The following is a 16526-nucleotide window of genomic DNA, read 5'->3' as shown; positions in this document are numbered from 1 at the left end:
AAACTTTATAACTGATCGTAGAAACATAAATGTCGAATGGAGGAGAAGCAGGCGAAGAGCAAAAAAAGGCTTTAGTTAGACTGAGCGTATGTTTTCTTGAGCTAGTTTGGTGCTTTCATTGAAGGGAAACAAAATGAGGGAAATTATCACGGAGAGGGACCAGACAACTAAGTCGGCATATCCAGTTCACATAGGATGGCATTAAACAAATATTAAGTTGGAACAACAAACTTATTAAATTGAATTTGTTGCGTTGTTGGCTATCTATCACCCACATGATCTGCATTCATGCCTGTGCTTAGTACATTTAATGTGTAAGGTATCCTCTTGTTTGTCACCTTCATTCTGCAAATTGAAATTTGTACAATAGAGAGAGAGATGTGATGGTCATTAGATGCAGACATCTCGTCTCGCTGCTCTAATTGCTATGCCCAGTGTAGACCGAGGACCAAACCAACCACCTCCAGTTGATTATTCCACTTCTTTTATTCTTTTCCTTTGTCCCCCCCGCTTTATTTCCTTTTCTTAAGCTAGATTTTATTTTATTTTTTTCCCCCATATAAGACTATTCTAATCAAAGTTGGTCCTTCAGAGAACAAGTGACTTGGTTTGGCACGCGAGATAAATTAGAGCCACGAGTTTTAACGAATCGAGCAAGTCTTTGTGCCTTCTGAGTTCGATCAAGTCCTTTTATACCTTCTTGAGTCGGACAATTGAGGTGGCTGCAGTTTAATATAACTTAAGATCAGAAGTTAAATAAAGCTAATTTGATGGCCATAAGCCCCACAACGTCCAATTTTCAGAATGTGGGATTGCATGGAAGATGTATGCCATAAGATACCTTTTTTTTTTTTTTTTGTAGTGCTGATTATTCGTAGTATACAATTACTCCGTCAACCATTTGGCTTCCCGCTCTTTTTTTTTATTATTTTCTTTTTGGGGGGAAATTGATTTTTTTGTCACCTTTTAGTTTACTTTTAGGTAGGACATTTTTTGTTATTTTGCCTTGTGAAATAAAACACGAAGGTGAGCCAAAATTTTTTTTGGGGTAACACTTTTCTTCAACATTGCTCCTTATGTTGAAAATATCAAACTTGCATATGAAGTGGCTAAGAAGGGAAGTTGTAATATATAAGGACATACCAGATAGAGAGATCTGCTAAACTAAAAAGACAATTGAGGAAAATTTGTTCAAACCATCCTTCACATTTTGTCAAATCAATTTGTTCATCCTTCATTTTTAAAATCGCAATTTTACGTCATTTACAAAAATTAAGTCGATAAAATTTGGTCATGTCGTCTACTTTTTTCTCTGAATCTATAACTTGATCCACATATAATCTTTATTTTTTAAGGAGTAAAAAGATTATATTCCATTTATAGTTAAAAAAGTGGTCTGGTTCATATTCAGTTTTGGTCCTAAAAAAGTAAGATATGACCCGAATCATATTCATTTTTTCCCGACTTAATCCATATTTATTTTTGTTGCTAAAAATGTGAAATTTGATATTTTTGTATATAAAAAATGACTACATGTAGATTACATAACGATTTCAAGTTAGAAATTGGTCAAAAACTTAATGTGAGATCAAATTCTGGTAATTTGAATTTGTAAATGACGTAAAGTTCATATTTTAAAAATGAATGATGAAAAAATTCATTTGATGATATGTGAGGGGTGTCTTGAACAATTTTCTTAAAATGAAATATCAAGTGTAAATACTCTCCAGGTTCTCCTCATCTAATTCTAGAGTTTGCTATTAAAATCTAATAAGTTTTACATCATTCATCTTTTAATCTCGAAGAAAATAGTACTCTACTTGTATTTATTTTTTTGAAGAGATATTTCAAACTGCACAAATGGAAAGAAAGAAACGGGGGGATGAGTTTGAGATTATGTAATACCAGTGAGAAAAGCACATTCTACGAGTATGTAAATTAAGAAAATTTTTAATTGTTTTATTAAAACCAATAAAAATCATTAGATTTTTTTTTTTGTTTTGCAAAATAGTTTATGATTATTTTTGGAAAACGAATTAAAAAATAGAAGTTAGTAGAAATGGAAGTATTAGAAGTTAGCACTACATTTAAGTAATTATTCTTATAAATCTTCACTTTTGTGAGGAAGAAATTAGAAAACTAAAAAAATGACACATTACTTTAACACCGAACCCATTGTTCATACTTTATATATAGAAAAAAAAGGCGTAGAATTAAGCATGTTTTTAATTTAGGGATAATTTCATAAACCTCTCATTTGACAATTTCACTCACCTCCCTTTAGGTTTGAATAATTATACTAACCTCCCTTTATGTAGTAAAATGACTATAATATCCTTCACTTATAAATAATTCATACAAAACAAAATTATACAACTACAACTAGTCTAAAACAACGACTACCACACAAAATAAACTATTATTTTCTCTCTCCGACCGTTTCTCCTGTATCTCATAATCCACTATTTTCGCAACTGCCATCTAATACATCTCAAATCCTTATTATTATAGAAATAGATCCTTTATCTTTTTTTTTGTGTTCTTTTTTTTTGTGTAAGTATTATTGAATTGAAATTTTCAAATGACAAGCTGTTGGACCAGATTTGTTGTCGCACTAAATGAAGGTAAAAAAATGTCATAATTGATTTGCATGGAAAGCTTTGGAACAACATTGATAGGCTGTCAAAACTGTGAGAATATGGAAATTAAACTGAAGTGGTTTATTGAGTCCGTTAGGGTGGTATAGTTGCAACGTGGAAGAAATTTATTAGTGAGTTTTCCCACTTCTAAGTAACAAAGGAGTATTTTAGGATTTTTTTAGGATAAATTTCGCATACTGGGTCTGTATTGTTACTGAAATGCTAATCATATTGGAGGTAAGTGTAATTTTTTAAACTAGAATGGAGCTTCTTGCAATAGTTAAAAACCTCAAGGAAGGTTTCTAAAATTATTACTTTAATTTAAGTGTTGATCGTCCTTTTCTTTTGAGCTAAATGCCAAATGACGATGGTGGAGCGGTCCAGCGGTGGGAATCCTGGTGGGTCCCATGGAAAGATATAATGGCGGCCTTCTTAATTGAAGCAGATATCTGACATGGCATGCGCAGCAGAGTTGGGCATAAAGTAACCCGCATTAGCCCTGCCCAGACCAGACACATAGCTGAATCGGACTCGTGTGCCATAACGTGTCGGTTGTGGATCGCAGACACGTGCCCAACCGGACAAAATAGCTGTCAAGATGGTTTGGTTACCTCACACTGGTCTGATCTGTTGGAGACCTCAGCCTCAGTCCTGCCGCCCAGCAGCACTTGTGTTCAGTTCACTGGGAAACTACTATTAGAAAAGGTTAAAGATAAGGCCTGGAGCTGGAGATACTACTATATTTGAGCCAATATCTACGAATATTTGGTGCTCGAGCCATAATATTGCGGTCCTTGAACAGATGTCAAGATCTTGCCAACTTTGAAGTAATGAGCATTTTCACAATTATGTTGTACTATAAAACAGCTCTTTGAACAATTCTTTATATATACGTAGAGATATGTATATAATTAGTATTCTGATCCGTGCTAAGCATGTCTAACCTGAATTCCAAATTACAAAATATTTAAATTTATAAACTATTATTAATCAAATTAAAATCTATATCAACTAAAAAAGAATAAAATTAAAGTTATACAGGTCATTATTTCATTTTTACATCTTATTTTACTGATCATACTTAAGGTCGAACTATAAACTAATATGTATTTATCTGAACTAAATAACAACCATTTTTTTTTCAAAAAAAAAAAAACTTATTTCGAACGCTATCATCTAACAATTTGTTAACAATCATAGAAAGAGTGAAAATTATTATGGAAATTTTAGTTACTCCAAAATAAATTCGATTAAGAAAAGCTACTTTCAAATTCGGAGCACTCGATCCAAATTTCAGTTGCTTGGTGTTTGTCAAACTAAAAGGATAGTGCATCACACCATAACCTCCGTTTACCCTGTTTAACGTTACCGTTTAATTAAATAAATTACTAGTCCTCCAAATCCTGATGGTTACCTGTCCCGGAGGTCATGATTCCTATCCGCTCGCATGAATGGTCCCACCCTGGGCCCCAACCCCCGCCGCGGTTCTGCTCTATGATTCGCTATCATTTTGACTTTCTCGGCAGGTCTATCGTGTGATGTGTTACGAGTCACCATCTTCCTCTTCTTCTCGCGCTTGCTTTATTCACTCTAATCATGCAGGATTATGACCAAACATCCTGGGTAATAATGGCATCAGATTACGGTCCATTGGCTAATCATGCTGGTTCAGTTGATTAACCAATTAATCCGACATAATTAGCAATGACCCGGCTTTTAAGTTGTAAGTGGTAACAACTATTCAGGTGGGGAGATGATTGCAACTGCAGTCACCAATTAATGACAATTTGAAGATTGATGATTATGGTGTGGTGATCTTATCCTTCCTGTGGGGTCAAAGGCTCATTCTTGTAGTGCTAAAAGTTATCGACAATGCTTGTTTATGCATCCAAATCCAATTCATCATTTTATTTCCTGAGCATTTGGCAAACCCGGTATTGTATTCGAGCATTCGTATGATGCACTAAAATCAAGAACAAAGAAAAAATTCTCTTTCCATCTATCATAGAATGCAATCATCTCCATGCGTACTTCCGTAAGCTAATCTAATTAGGTTGTTTCCTTCATGATAAGAATCATAATAATAATAATGTACTTCCGTTTTAGTTCACTGACTTGACGTGCTTTGTTTGAATACTATTATGCATTATAAAAAAGGTAGGAAAATGTAATTTACGCTCCATTTTTTATTATCCGTACTCTCTCACGCTCTATTTTATCATATAGTCTTATAAATTGAAAACTATGTTATTAAAATGACAGAAGGAGCATGATTAACCAAAAAAAAAAAGGGAGGATTAGATGTATTTGCATGTTTCTGTACGCTTATTTGTTTGTATCATAAACACATTTTTCAATCAATTTTTTTTTTAAAATTTGTTCAACCACCTTTTTATCTCACATTTATCATATCATAAAAAGTATTACACTAAATGTTTCAAATAATTTCCTATCCAAACACAATATATTTCCCAAAGGATATTACCAACTGTTTGCTTTGTTATTTTCCTAAAATTTTCACGAGATTCTGGGCACAACATTTAGCTAAGTATTTCTGTTAAAGATGACCATAAATCATACTTGAACGAATTTTGTGGCTGTTATGTGGAACTGGCCATGTTAAGAAAGCTTCAACTTGATATAAGAAATGCCGTACCATACGTGGTTATTAGTTTATGAAAAAAGAAATGATAGGCAACATTTCTACAAATTTTACCGATATGTTGAATTTCTTGTGTTTTTCTATGGGCGGGTGATAAATCTATGTGCAGAAGATTTTTTACCATATTTTTTTATGCACGTACCTCCTAAAATATCTTTTTGCAAAGTTCAACGGAAAAGTCAATAAGAATAAAACGTTTGGATCGTAGTTTATTAACACAAAATTTTTTACATAAACACATTTCTTAATCATCATTTTATCACACATACAATCAAATTATTATCGTACACATTTGTAAGAAAATTTTATAAAAAGGCAAATCCAAACGGATCTGTCAACAAAAGGCACACGTACTTGAATACATTTGCAACGCGTTGAGTTTTTAATTCAAAGTTAACCATAATCTATAAAAAGAAAAGGGTAAAAGCAAACTGGATACATACGAGGATTACTTGTTTAAATACCAATAGTAAAAATTAGTTTGCTTTTTTTTTTTTCTAAAGTATCTTCTAAAAAAAAAAAGTATTAGTGATGTAATTAAATAATTTTTTTACAAATAATGCCAATGCAAACACATCCATTTTTGTTGGTATCATATCCGTGCGAAAATAATAATAATATATCATAATACTGTTTAGACATAAGGTAATCCACGAAAAACTTAAAAAGAAAAAAGAAAAATGTAGAGAGAGAAAAAGGCAAGTATCAAACTTTTTACGGTGTAAACACTAAAACACATGTAACGGATAAAGAAACACAAGTACCTCTAGGCATGGTACTTTACATTCTTTGTCCGCTGTTGACACGAGATAAAGCAAAAAAAGTAAGCAATTTATCGTGATATTTTTTTTTAAAAAAAAAGCTTTACCCGATATTTCAATTTTGTACTAATCAATAATTGTTTTTTAATTCAGAAAAAACAAAGAAAAAGGAAAATTAGTAACAGTATGGATCTGACAACTTTTGTTAATCGGATTTCCAAACACTGCTGCTTTTTATCTCACTCGTCACTCATCTCTGGCTTTGAAATCTCAACGGATATATATATAGAGAGACGAAAAGAAAACGAGGACCTTGGCGGACTCGTAAAGCAATATTGAGCTGGATTTCAGGAGAGGGTTGAGGTCCGGCGTTCCTAAAACTTCCTCTCTCTCTCCGTCTCCCCCAGTGTGTCCTGCCTTGGGTACAATTTCCCATAACAAAGACCAACTTTAGAGCGACTCCAAGCAGTAGCAGTTCTACTACTCTGCTGGAGACTGTGAGAAGTGTGTGTACTGTGTGAGTGAGATCACGACATTAGAGAAAATCGATCGATAGAATGGTGAGATCTGGCACAGCTTCATGTTTCAAGCTCATCAATTGCGCCGGCAACAATGACTCCGTCGACAGAGATGATCTTCAAGCTCCTGAGGTATATGCTTCGGTTACTGGTTTGGTTTGTTATTCCTCCGCTGTTTTGTTATGAAGTTTTTGACTTCTGATGAGGAACTGTCGTGATTTTTCCATTCTTTCTGGAGATGAGAAAAGTAAGGATCTTTGCGAGTAGACATGGAGATTGAGGTAATATCTGAGGATTGGTATGGAGGTATGCCAATATTGTGAATGAACTGGCGAGCTAGGAAATTCAGAAGTTGGAGCCGTATTTCAGATGGATTAAGGTTTAACTAAAATCTTACTTTTGTTTACCCGGCAAGTTTAGGGATGAAACGAAAAATGTAATTTAGAGATTCAAGTGCACTATTAATTTCATACTAAAAAGCATATTATTACGCAATTAGTTGGTTTCTCCGGTTGAGTATATATATCATTAGGGAATCTTAATTCATGCGATTAGTCTGCCACGGCCGAGGTATGAAATCGATGTTGTTAGTTGTTTCCCCAGAAGTAATTAGCTATGACTATTACTTCAAAAGATTTAATTCGGTGTCACTGTTCACTTTGCCAAGATCCTTTGATAGTGTATTGCATTGGTAAATGCTGAATGTTAACGAGGTATTAGAAGTAGATCTTCGATTCTGGAAAGATAGAATCCTACATATCCCACTGTTTCGAGTTTTATTTGTCCTCCTTCCTCTGCATTTCATTTATCGACGAAAAGTGTGTAGAATGACTTTTGATTTCCAGTGGCTTTGCTTAGTGTAAATGGATTCATTTTATTGCATAACTGAATCAATTAGGATATTGAGGAATGAGGGCTGGGGTTTAGGATTTGAATCTGAAATTCGCTTGTGATTAGTCATTGTGGATATATGGTGCTACAGGATTTGCAATATTAAGGGAATCCGTGTCTCAGAAGGAAATTTATCTGTGTACAGGAAGTTATCTTGTTGATTCCTTTCCTTTCCACCTGGAATTATCTTGCTTTTTGTTAGATTTTAGACTGTGAACCTGATATCTTGTCTTTCTTCAAACCTTCAACTAGCTTCTTTCTATTAGAACAGATTATAGTTGCTAGCGGAGGAGTATCAAGATGTTCTATATTGTTGGTCCTGAATTGCTGCAGATTTAGCTTTAAATTTATCAGGGACACTGTAAGGGAGCTTTTACAGTGCAGCAGTTTGATTGTGAAGCTATGCATAGTTCTAAATGTGTAGTCCATTGCTAGATTGACATGGACTATCCAGAGAAGATACTTCTTGTTGTTTCTGCTTTGTCTTAAATAGTGGTCATTTAGTGAGATTGTTCCTTTCTTAAAAGTTGGAGGATGTGTGTTCAATGCTTCTAGGTTATTACTTATCTATCTATTAAATTTAATTTGTGGAATCACTTTGAAAACCTGGGATGAGTCAGTAGTTCAATGCGTCTCATGGTGTGCCTTACTAAAAGAGGGAACAAGAAATGCAAGAACCTTGTCTAGTGGCAATTTTTACGTTGTTATTTTCTGCAAAATTATTGAGATATTCATATTTTTCTGCTCATAACAAGTTTTGTCAAGATTTTATTGCCTAACAATATTTTGCAAGATATAGTAGCATGGATATGGCGTACATGCTTGAGGTGACTTGTGTTGCCAGCAATGAAATGCATGCAAGTAATTCTAATTAATGTATGTTGAGTTTTGGACATATTATTTAAGTTTACTCTAAAGAAAAGAACATGTTTCTCTCATCTACTTACAAACTACAACAAAATTAGAAATAACAGGCTGCTCTGCCAGGTTCATGGCTGATGCTGCACAAGCATTATTAGAAGTTACTAGTGGTTTTAAGGCCAAATATCTACCTACATAAATATGTTAATTCATTTACATCTAAACAGAGCATTTCTTGTGTTTCCTCCCTGAGTCTGCCCATGTGAAGAAAAAGATGAGCGCCTGAGCTTATTGTCCACCATAGTCATGGCTGCTTGTGAGTCTTGGTAGCAGGGTGGCTAAATGCTTGTTTAATTATTCAATTTTGTAAACCATCAATTGAAAATCAGGTTGATGGCTATTTCATCTGTCAATTGGAGGGTAGATGAAATTGTACAACATGAGTGTAATGTTTGCTAGTATCTTATCCGGTTTATGTCTAGGGGGTATTCTATATTAATTTCAGAAGGAACTTTTATTGTGCGCTGCAGTTATTAGTGACTTCCACCCACCTTTTATTTCCTATAACCAGCATCAAAGTCATCTGACTGAAATGGTTGTGGTTTCCTGGCTTCTCAACTTCTGAATAAATTGGTTAATTATGTACTGATTGCTTATCATGCATTTTGCTGTCTTCTTTTTGCAGCTACCTTCCAGCAGGATAATGTCTTGAAAGAAACTTCCAAAAGTATGGATATATGTTGTGTGTCAGCAAAATTAACATGTGTTGTGGGCTCTTCGGAGCATTGTGAGTCCTGACCAAGTGTGATTCTTCTTGGAAGAAGCTAGCTTTCTTCTGTTTCTGATAAAAGATCACAATTGATAATTAGGAACTTGCACCTTTAGAGTCTTTGTTAGCGTATGCTGTTAACCTAAATTTTCTTCACACTTGCGCATTTTTCTCGTTGTTGTGCGAATACGTGCATGATTAAACAAGTAGTAGCATTTTTCTCATTGGTATGCTATCTCTTCGTTTTATTCTTTTTCCTCCTCCCTACTTCCGATGATTTTGCTGCTTACAGAGTAAGGGCTCAAGTGATAGAAGTAGGTGGAGTTTCCGGAAAAGATCTGCAAGACATCGAGTGCTGAGCAACTCTGTTACCTCAGAAACACCTTTTGTGAGCAAGACTGATCCGGATACTGCTGCTGTCAGCTTGCAGACGCAGGCTAGCTCTACTATTCGAGATAAAACCTCTGCTGCTCAATGGACAGAGGAGAAAAACGAGGTGCAAATTCCTGTGGATTCAAAATCATCATCAGCTATAGCTTCTGCCGAGGATGAGAACGGAATTGCCAGCATCCTGGATGAAGCAATTGTAATTGTCATCCAATCTGCAGTTAGGAGATATCTGGTGAGGCTTTCAACGTATTGATTGTTTAACTTAAGATGAAAATAGATTTTTATTATGTGTTTCTTATGTTTCCAGGCTCAAAGAGTGTTATTGAAGCATAAGAATATAATTAAGTTGCAAGCTGCTGTACGTGGACACATAGTTAGGCGGCATGCTGTGGGTAGCCTTCGATGTGTCAAAGCCATTGTTAAAATGCAAGCGCTTGTCCGAAAACGCCGTGCTCGCTTGCTTCTAAAACGGTCAAACATTGAAGAAAATTTAGATGAAAAGAATGGAATTAACAATCATGGTTCATTCATGGTAAAAGTTCAGCTCAAGTTATCACTTTTCACAATTTCATCGTGAGTTAAGTTTATCATGGTGGTTATTTCTGTTTCCATTGATTGACTTTTAGACAAGTACCTGCATGAGTTGTTGGTCCATCCTGCATATTTAGGACGAGGATTAAGGGTAAAGTTTGTTTTTTTTTTTTTTTTTTGTCTTGTATAAATAGTATGCAAAATGATTTTCTAGAAAAATTCATTGTGATCTAGACAATTTGTGGTTGTTGGTATTATTTCTGGATTGTACTTTGAAGATGTCTTATTGTCAGGCTGACTTGCCTGATGGAAAAGTTTGAGGAAGAGAAATTTTGTATCTAAAATTTTACTGTGTTGTCTTTTAAATATTTGTCTAAATGTTCTTCAATGTGTTCAGGAGAAAGAAAATACGGGGACCGAGCCATACACATATACTTCCATAGAGAAGTTGCTAAGTAATGCATTTGCACGTCAGGTAAAAGAAGTTATTATGATTCCTATGTCTTTTATTTAATCTTATTAAGATTGGATGGTTGAGAATCTTATTCTGTTGTATCTTGTTTTCTGTTACTCTTCTTGGCGTAAGCTTCTGGAATCAACACCCAAGACCAAAACCATCAATATCAAGTGTGATCCTTCCAAGTCGGACTCAGCCTGGAAATGGTTGGAGCGCTGGATGTCCGTTGCATCAGTGGAAAATGGACAGTCACAGAAATTAGAGTTTGCTAAAGATCAACAAGGTAAGGACGACATCGTGGAAGCAGACTGCCAACTAGAAACTGCAGTATCATCTCCAGAAAATTGTCAATCAAGAGACATCAAGACTAGTGCTGAAGCATTGTCACTGGCTTCCGAAGCTGATAATAATGTCAACACATATGATGCAGACAGCTACAACTTTCAAGAATGCAGGCCAACCGTATCTTCAGTGAGTCACAGCCACAAGCAGTCCCATCCTCAAAATGTTGAACAAGCAAATTTGAGCAATAACACATTAGAATCTCTACCTGATGATCATAGAGCATCTGATGTTTGCAAAGCTGAGCCTGATTCATTTCATGATCAATCTGAAATGGAACGCAGGCAGCATGTGGACGTGTCCGAGAGAACTGCACCTGAAGGTTCTGAAATTGATGGAAAGAAATCTTCATCCGTATCAAGAAAGGCATCAAATCCTGCATTTATTGCAGTTCAATCGAAGTTTGAAGAACTTAGTTCAGCTGCCAATTTAGGAAAATCAGTTGGTTTGTCCAATCAAGATGCTGGTGTAGATTATTCTATGGATGCTGTTTTACCTGGCACAAATCATGCATTTGGTGCCAGGGAAATTGATCATGCTGAAAGTTCTATTCCCCAAACTTCTGGAATTCAAGTTGGTGGCTCTGAATGTGGGACTGAACTTTCTATTTCTTCCACACTTGATTCTCCGGATAGGTCTGAGGTTGGAGTGGTTGATTTTGAGAAGGAAACCAAAAGTTCGGAGTACGGCACTGAAAATCCTAAGAGCAGTCTAAACTTGGAAGTTGATGAAAAGGTTGAGTCCATACTCTCGGAGAGAGATGTATCACACTCAAATTTGAGTCAGCCAGAGAAACAGGAGAACAGTACTGCTGTTGAATCCGAGCATGTGAGCTCTATAGTGACTGTTGAATCATCTGAGATAGAGGAGAAGCCAGATTCTATTGCCACTGGTGTGCTTGTGGAGATGGAATCTGAGTCAAGCCATCCAGTGTCTAAATCATCACCTGAAGCTTCTCCAAGAAGCCATGTAACAATCCCTGAATCCCATGGAACACCTTCTAGTCAGGTGTCAGTGAAGCCCAAGAGAATCAGGAGTGGGAAGCATGGTACCAAACATAAACATGGACCTGTATCTACTGGTAAAGAATCCCAATTGGAACCTAATGAAGATAATGGTGCAAGAAGTATCTCAGAGCATTTATCGAGGGAGCATAAAGCAGGGAAGCGGCGCAACTCCTTTGGGACAGCTAAAACTGATCATGGTGATCAAGAACCAAGGGAAAGTAGTAGTAGCAACTCTCTGCCGAGTTATATGCAAGCAACAGAATCAGCAAGAGCCAAAGCTCTTGCTAATAACTCTCCAAGATCAAGTCCTGATACGCAGTACAAGGATGTGTACATTAAAAAAAGACAATCCCTATCTGGTTCAAACACAAGACAGGGGTCACCTCGTGTCCAGCGGTCTCTGTCTCAGGCACAGCAGGCTGCCAAGGGAAATGGAACTCATTCTCCTCAAGGTATTTTGGTTTTTTTAGCTCTACAGAGAGCTTGTTGAAAAGTTGATTTCATGTGTAATCATTATTATGTGTTTCATCCAGTGTTGGCTTTTTTTTCTTCTTTTTTTGTAAAATTTATTATTTTAATATTGTCTGTGGTTTTTTATTTGTATGCGGTTGATGTTTGGCTTGTAGCCTTGTATCTTTTTGTTCACAATGAGATTTTACTTTTTTTCCAGAGAGGAAGTGGCTAAGATGAACATATCGATGACACAATGCACATGATGCTCAAGATTCCTTGAAGGTTTATTTGCGCGGATTTGACCAATTTACAGGACTGGCCATCTGCTGGTGATTTCTGGCATTTTGCTCTTTATGATTCATACTAAAACTGGTACCTCAGGCTCATACTTTTCAGAGGCGGAGAGATGTGAAGAGACAAATTTCATGTAAATTAACAAATTGCTCTTAATTTCTTCTTTTGTTTATTTTCCCCTGCTTTGCCTAGTGAAGATTCGTGGTAAGGTTTGCCTGTATGCTTGCTGTAATTTGTGATTGATCACTGCATCTTGACACGATTTTGTGTGGGGCAATATATAATTAAAAGAAATGGCTGCTTGGCTAAGTTTTTAAGTCATGATCCGGTTGTATGCCCGAATCATGTTGACTACTTCGGCACCAAAATATTCCTAAAGCACTGCAGAAGTTGTTTGGTCGGACTTTTAACGGGAGGACGATGAGGACCATGTGTATGATGGTTCTGCTCTGATAGCTTAAACTCAAGACCTCTCAGGCCTCAGCCCAGAGATGACACTGTTCCACTGAGGGAAACTCCTTGGTAATTTCATCGTTTGATTAGTAGGAAGAATGAACTGTGCTGAGCTGGGGTCTAGAAGGAGCTTGACTTGGCATGTTAACCTATGTCCATGCTTAAACAACTGTGGATGATTAGTATAGTATACTTCAATCGGGGGATTTTCCAAAACGACACTTGGGAAGGAGTGAACAATCTGCAAAAGATGTAATCCTAGACATTGGTAGACATTGAACTCTATTAACTTTTCCCCGTGACAAGCGCATCAGCATTCAAGTAGTGTATAACATCTGATATTGTTGATGCCATCTATAGTTCTTGATTTTCAGAATCTTGAAAGAAAGTGAGTGATGGTTGAGTGGATCAGGGGCAACTTGCATATCTGTCTTGGTCAAGAGGTTTATATCATCTCGCTGCTTTAAAATAAAAAATTGGGTTTTCAGTTCCTAGAAGACATGTATTTTCTATTTTATCATATTCATCTAGTCCTTTACTTTTCTATGACAGTCTCCAGACTTCATTGTGCATCTGAGCATCAAGAACTGTGTAGTATGTGCAGCACAGGGTTGCCAATGTTCAAAATTTTATTGTTCTTTGGACAATACGGTTCCACACATGCTTCCAAAGCTGGTCACAGATAAGCTGCCTTGTCACTGGTGAATGAGGTTAGACAAATGGATGCAAGGATGCTACCACTTTCTTGGGAAGCAGTCATGCTCATCTGTGTTTTTGCATCTGGGATGAGGTGGTTTGGATTGTGGCAATTTGTGGAGGGAGGGGAGAGAGGGAGACAAGTGGGGTGAAAGTATTCTAAGGCCAAAATTGATTGGAGCTACTGAAGTGTTTTGGAACTTGGGAAGTGTGGTTTAATGTGGAAATTGCTTTTGCTGGCAATCTGCTTTTTGTAGTAGTTCTAACCAGACAATTTGTCTGTCAAGTTTTCTACTTTAAATTTCTTTACTTGGTTGTTCATATTCTTTTGCAACTTTATCTGGTTATTCTGGAAGTTCTGTGTCTTTTCATTCTTTTATTGCTTTATTGTTTGCATGCTTTAATGGATACACTATCAAAATTTTCATGGGAGTATTTTATCTGCTTGTCCCTTTCTTGATAATGTGGTACTTACAAACTTATATGATTGATTTATATTTGTGTTTGATGGATTAATGTATTTCTTTTAATAGGTAAGACTGTTTTTATCGGAAGAGACTCCTGCACAAGTTGGGTTTGGGTGTCAGGATCACCTCCAAGCAAAGACATCATGGTCATCAAACTCAAATTCCTTAGTGTCTGATGACAATTTACCACCAGGCTTTGAAGGAACTCAGCCTGCAAATCTCCTTTGGAATAAATTACCCCAAATACCTCTTATCAAATGGAAATGCCCTCCTAGAGTAAGAGACTTTTTCCACTGAATTTGTGGCGTTTATATTTCTCTTTAAACTCTTGAGCCATTCTTTCCATGTATGGGGAAAGGAAGAATAACACTGGGAAAGAGGATAATTTTTAATCAAATTTGTGATCAAAATATGATTGAGTAGAAACAAAGATGACTTATGGTGCTACTTTTTTTTTTAAATTATTTTTGGGTGTAATGTGGAGTTGTATACTTGCATGGAGTTGAAAATCTGCAGTTTTAGTTTGTGTTTTATGGAATAGAGGATGTCACATGGGGTGAAAGAACAGATTTTCGTTTAGGTTTTGGATATTTCCTGAATTACGGGGTAGGACGATAACTAATTGTCTCACGAGTTTCCCACTGAATTTATATTCGTTTAGATTGTGTGAGTTTGTTTCCACTTTGGTTTTCAATTTAGCATAAAGTCATATGTATGCAAAAACAAAGTTGCTCGTAAGATTCCAAGCTTAAAGTTTTGTACGTCTTTGTGGAAAAAGAAAATTTTCTTGGAAATCACTCTTTGTAGTAATGTGAACTGTCTCTTAAAGTGCATGATAAAGCATACTAATTGAAGACAATTTGCAGGTGCACGATCATGTAATTTGGGTTGCAGAACCCGTTCCTTGTTGTAACATTCTGTTTGTTCCTTTGGATTTGGCAGTTTGTATTGGATGATGCTTGGAGAGTGGTTGCTGGAGAAGAAAGTGTAGAAGTTGAACGTGAAAATAGGCGGGAGAACACAGTGCTTGAGGCAATTTATCCACGACCATCTGCTATTCCTCCAGAGTGGGTTTTCTTTCTTACTAGGTGCTTTATATTTGTATGTGTTTTGAGACTTATTAGCATGTAAAGTTTTTCCTCAAATTACATCTATTTCCATGCAGTCCTTCTACTGATGCGGGTGCAGAAATCTCTTCTGATGAACCAGTTACTCATATTCCCATCACTCCTATTGAAGATGAAGATGCACCTGCACCTACAAATGCATTATTTGATTCTGTGACAATGAACACTCTTCCCCTCAGCTTACAGTCCCAGCCCTTGACACCTGGAGCTTCCTCATCTCATGTGACAATTAATCATCCCCAGAGAGCCCCTGCAACTGAGGTAATCACTGGAGTGGATCTTGATGTTGTAGCAGCTGCACATGCTGCCTTGAGTGCGGTAATGACCAACACCAATCAAGGAAATATGATTGACCGCGACTTGCTCATCAAAATTCTGAGTGACCCAAAAATGGTTGAACAATTGGTCAAGAACCATGGATCCTCCACTAGTACACAAACCATGCCAGCGACCAGCATGCAGAATGTGCCAACTAATATGCAGCATATGGCATCTATCAGTACTCGAATGCCTGTTGCAAGCATGCAGAATGTGCCAGCCACTGCAATTCCAAATATCGCATCAACAACCACACAGAGTATACCAGGCCCTAGCATGCCAAATAGGCCCAGGCCAATGACACCAGGAATAAGTTTATCTGATCAGTCTCAGATTTCTATTAGTAGAACAGATCGGCCTTTAGCCCACATTAGCAGACCAGAAGTTGTTGCACCTCCTGTTACAGCTGCTTCTGGTGGAGTCTTCTACCCTCCGAGTCGGATTGCATCTATTTCCAATATGCGGCCGCCAGTACCTGATGTTGTCTCAGCTCCATCTCCATCTGTAGGGGCTCCTGTTGCAAAGGATATTAACTATTATAAGAGCCTGATCCAGCAACATGGAGGAGATAGACAAGAACCAATGCTACATTACAACAACCGCAGCAACACTCCCTTGCTCTCGGCCAGAGAACCCTTAAATAACCCGAAATCCAGAGATATGAAACCCAAAATAATGAAGCCTTGTATGTATTTTAACAGTTCAAGGGGATGTCGGAATGGAGCCAACTGTGCATATCAACATGATGAATCATCACCCCAGCAGAGGGTTAATGGAATGCCAGATTCACAAAGTGCTAAGAGAATGAAAATGGATAGGGAGATCACTGGTACATAATCCGTACAGTTAGCATCTCCATGTATATCATTTTTTGTTTTTTGGGTGGAATG

The 16526-nt window shown here is 36.7% G+C and overlaps 2 protein-coding genes across 4 annotated transcripts; both read left to right on the top strand.

Annotated features, from left to right (window-relative positions):
• Nucleotides 1-6357: 6357 nt before the first annotated feature.
• LOC113714450 (protein IQ-DOMAIN 32) lies at nt 6358-14455 on the top strand. Of its 3 annotated transcripts, XR_003453713.2 has the most exons (7): nt 6358-6712; nt 9394-9723; nt 9799-10023; nt 10420-10497; nt 10609-12280; nt 12499-12708; nt 14258-14455. XR_003453713.2 is itself a non-coding variant. In XM_027238278.2 (6 exons), exons 1-6 carry the CDS (start codon nt 6620-6622, stop codon nt 12516-12518), a joined length of 2418 nt encoding a protein of 805 aa, XP_027094079.1. In that variant the 5' UTR covers nt 6358-6619; the 3' UTR covers nt 12519-12896. The 3 variants fall into 3 exon arrangements, 1 of the variants encoding a protein (XP_027094079.1); XR_011822479.1 differs by lacking the exon at nt 9799-10023; XM_027238278.2 differs by lacking the exon at nt 14258-14455 and having other exon boundaries at nt 12499-12896.
• On the top strand, nt 13748-16473 carry LOC113714943 (zinc finger CCCH domain-containing protein 6). The gene is made up of 4 exons (XM_027239092.1): nt 13748-13867; nt 14258-14467; nt 15134-15258; nt 15357-16473. Exons 1-4 carry the CDS (start codon nt 13748-13750, stop codon nt 16471-16473), a joined length of 1572 nt encoding a protein of 523 aa, XP_027094893.1.
• Nucleotides 16474-16526: the final 53 nt, after the last annotated feature.

The sequence above is a fragment of the Coffea arabica genome, chromosome 10c, assembly GCF_036785885.1.
Source record: "Coffea arabica cultivar ET-39 chromosome 10c, Coffea Arabica ET-39 HiFi, whole genome shotgun sequence".
Taxonomy (NCBI): domain Eukaryota; kingdom Viridiplantae; phylum Streptophyta; class Magnoliopsida; order Gentianales; family Rubiaceae; genus Coffea; species Coffea arabica.
The sequence above is the reverse complement of the archived record's forward strand: the minus strand, read 5'-3'. Positions and strand labels throughout refer to the sequence as shown.